Below are 3,958 nucleotides of genomic sequence, written 5' to 3'. Positions count from 1 at the left end.
CAAAAAAGAGCCCTTACCTTAACTCGGTAACACCTCAGGAACCAGCAGCATATGCAGCTGTTATTTATGAAACATAGCAGAGGGATTACCTGGATAAAGTGTTGGGCTATTGGAACAATTGGAAATTGTTTTGCGCATGGATGATACCAATAATAAATGGGCTGGTATAAAATAGAAGTTTTATGCTTTCAGAAAGGACACAACTGTATTCTGGCATACAAGCCTCATCCCATCTGTGATGGCAGTGGAATAATGACCTTGGCTATATCATTGTTGGGACATTAATTCTGGACTTTACCTGCACATTCTAAAGGAAATAACAAGAGCATACATAATTCTACCAAATAATTCAAAGAGTTTGGGGTGTGTATCAATACCCAGTAGGGGGCAGTGGTACTGTCCCCACACTCTGCTCCCCAGGCACCTGTCATGGCTACCCACTGCTCACCAAGGGTGATGGGTAAAAAGCAGAGGACACCTTTTGTGTTTCACAATGACAATCACTTCACTTTCACTTTCAATTCAAGTCCTGATCTTAACCCAGTATAGATTATATGGTAAGGCATGTTTACTTGGGAAGAACATCCCATCAACACTCCAGAGTTGAAACTAATCAGCAGTCACCAGAAATGTTTAGTTGCTGCATTAGTCCATTATCTGCCACCACTTAAATAGGCTCATGACACCACCATTTACATGTACAGCATCCAGACAAGACTGTGGTCTTCTGGTTCATATGCGAATGTGTTACCACCCCACCCCAAAATTACAGATTCAAACTCCACTTACTACCATTCTGTCCCTGAGCAAGACACTTAACTCTGAGTTGCTCCAGGGAGACTGTCCCTGTAACTACAGCTTAGAAATTGCTCTGGAAACGGGAGTTGAATAAATCCACAAAATGTAACTGGTTCATAGACGGGTGTGTTACCCACAAGGCTACTACCACCCTACTAGTAGCGATATAGTAGGACTTCTCAATGACACTAAATCCATCAGGGCAAATAAAGACTGCTTTTGACAGTTTGTCCATGGTTATGCCTGGACAATTATCACCAACAACTGGTTATTCATGCCTTAAAATCACACACTGGAATAAAACCTCACCTATATCCACAGACAATCCATCGCTCACGTCAGCATCTTTAAATATCCGGGACTTATACATGACAATAAAGTCAACTTCAAATGTACATGTAACAGACATCCAAAAATGTGCAGAACAAAAACTTTATGTCCCTTAAAAACTAAGAGCTTCATCTGTTGCCCCTCAACTCCTGCTGTTGCTTTATAAAAACACAATTCCACCAACTGTGCTGTACTGGTCCCCGTGTTTCTTCCCATTCTTACAGTCACCAGCAAAAGCAACTGATCACACACCCAGCAGTTGGGTGGAACTGCACTGCCTGTGTCCCATGTTTGCACTTTATCTAGCCCGGTTTCTGGATGACGCACATTTGCACTTTATGTCAGTATGTTACAGGTAGCGGAGAAGTGTTGTTTCATTTCATGATGTACTTTCTAACACGTATGTAGCTGATATGACAATAAAGCTCAACTTGAACTTGAAATTGATCATTCTCCCTTTGTCTTCTATGTCTTCTACATTTACATTTACATTTACAGCATTTATCAGACGCCCTTATCCAGAGCGACTTACAATCATGTAGTTACAGGGACAGTCTCCCCTGGAGTAGAGTGAGCCTGCAAATGGTGTCAGTGCAGGGTTGGTGATGATATAATAATAAGTCCTGCAGTTGTAGGGTTGGAGAAGTCCAGGATGTAGTCAGTGTCATGGTCTAGATTACATGTCCATAATGATGTACAATATGTACAATAGCAGCCACCCTGTCCAACAGTTCTTAATACCATCTGGCTTTATATATAGAACACAAAATGCCGCTTTAAACAGAAACCCTGTATTTACCTCTATCTACTTAATTTGAGGTTTTTGTTTTAAATAAAGCTCTGCAAACCTTTGTGTCTTTGATGAGATGTTCATTTTGAATGTAAAGGCTCAGATTCTCAGGCTGATCCATTTCAGATATTGGATCCATTTTCATCATGAATATAATAATAATTTATCTTTTTTTTTTTTTTACTTAGGACTTAGGATGTCTGACTGATCAGATGATGCATGTGAGTGAGAGGTTCTTCAGGCCTGTTTTACTAGAAACCAGCAGCAGATGTAACCCTTTGAAGTCTGCTTTCTAGTAGGCTGAAAAATGTTTCAGCCTACATCACATGAAAACTTTACACCTGTCACCACCACCACTTACTAAATACAAGTACATTTATATAAACAGTATGCATGCGATTGTGTGTTGTGTACTTGTATTTGCTACATACAGTGGGTACGGAAATTAATCTGTAAATACTTAAATCCTCTTAAACCCCCTTAATTTTTTCAATCTTTGTTATAAGGGTGATTCTACTAAATACTGAGAAAACGGGTCTGAATACTTAGGACCATGTGATATTTCAGATTTTCTTTGTTAAGAAATCTGCAAAAATGTCAACAATTCTAATGGCTGCAATTCCCTAGCTCCCTGATTTTATTACACTGGATGACCTTGTCTGATGAAAAATGTCACATTCAGTCACATTTTATGCATATGTGTTTTATTATAAAAAATTACCGATACACAAAAGATGTTTCACTCAAATATACTGATGCAGATATAGTTAAACAGGATATTAATGAACAAACTCAACTTCAAGCTAACAAATCCAAAAAAATTATAAAAAATTATAAGACCATAATTACTTTCCAGAATCATTGTCAAACATACGCCATATGAAACCAAAGGAGGTTTTATGCAATTTACAGTTTCACTGGGTTGGGAAGGTGCTCTGTGTGGACATCACTGTCAGTTTGTGTGTGTTTTTCTTTTTTTTGAGGATGTCTGGCAAAGATTTCATGGTTTTACTGCAGAAAGAAAAATGCAGTCATGTAAAATAAAAATTTAGGTCATTGTTGGGAGTTACACAGACACAGCAAAAGACATAAAAAGTAAAAATTAATCATACTTAAATAATACATTTCTAAAAAATAATAAAGAATATCGCGCTGTACCTCAGACGCAGAAGGATCTTTTGAACCCAAACATGTTCGGCACTGGCGCAGATTCTCTTCTTTTGTTTTGTGTGAAATCTAAATTTAAAAAAAAGAAAAAAAAACTCTTAAGAATGTTTAAAATCTGTAACACACTTTTCAAACGAGGCGTTCGAGCCTCGAGTGTCTATGAGTGTGGTGACTTTGCTCACATGACGGCGTCGAGGCGACAGGCTTCACGGGAACTCTGGAAAATGATGCCCTTGATGTCTCTGAAGGCCACTGGCTGCATGGTGTACTTCACACAGCAGGCCAGGTTGAGTGGACCATCTGAAAACAAACACACATGCATCACAGAAACCCAGACACACTTTTTGTTGTTGGATCGAGTTCTTGAAAAAAAGAACCAGATTTGTCCTGTTTGAAACACAAAAAAGCAGAAGAACTTACAGGAGGCCGGGGTGCTGGGGAGCATGCTCAGAATGCAGCAGAAGACGAGGGCGCTGATGGCCAGGCTTTGTGAAGCCATTGTGCTTATAATCGGCGATCAGCGTATAATATCTACAACACTGAGACAGCGTGCTTTATAGATCTAGGAGATGGGTGGGACTAACATAACAACCATAATGTCTTTCCAGTGCCTCTGCAAGAAATGGGGCAGTGTCTGTGCAAAAAAGAGAACAGGAAACTGTTGTGCATTGACATTTTTACAGATGCTCATCATGTATACTGCCTAACAAACACATATTCACATCAATTACTCAGTTTCCTTGGTATAGTGGAAGTTTTTTTCTGTTATTAGAATCTTATATTCCCAGTGTTGCATTTGTTACTGAACAATACCAAACTTTTTTTTCAGAGTTTGTAACCAGACACAGATTGATGATGTGTGGCTGCTGATGC

The 3,958-nt window shown here is 39.1% G+C and overlaps 1 protein-coding gene across 1 annotated transcript; it reads right to left on the bottom strand.

Moving 5' to 3' along the window:
* Window positions 1-2,605: 2,605 nt before the first annotated feature.
* Window positions 2,606-3,681, bottom strand: ccl20l (C-C motif chemokine ligand 20-like). The gene is made up of 4 exons (XM_028978179.1): window positions 3,506-3,681; window positions 3,268-3,385; window positions 3,077-3,154; window positions 2,606-2,929 (listed from the first exon to the last, which is right to left on the bottom strand). Exons 1-4 carry the CDS (start codon window positions 3,582-3,584, stop codon window positions 2,833-2,835), a joined length of 372 nt encoding a protein of 123 aa, XP_028834012.1. The 5' UTR covers window positions 3,585-3,681; the 3' UTR covers window positions 2,606-2,832.
* Window positions 3,682-3,958: the final 277 nt, after the last annotated feature.

This window comes from Denticeps clupeoides, chromosome 4 (genome assembly GCF_900700375.1).
Source record: "Denticeps clupeoides chromosome 4, fDenClu1.1, whole genome shotgun sequence".
Taxonomy (NCBI): domain Eukaryota; kingdom Metazoa; phylum Chordata; class Actinopteri; order Clupeiformes; family Denticipitidae; genus Denticeps; species Denticeps clupeoides.
Note: the sequence above shows the minus strand (reverse complement) of the source record. Positions and strands in the feature narration are given on the sequence as shown.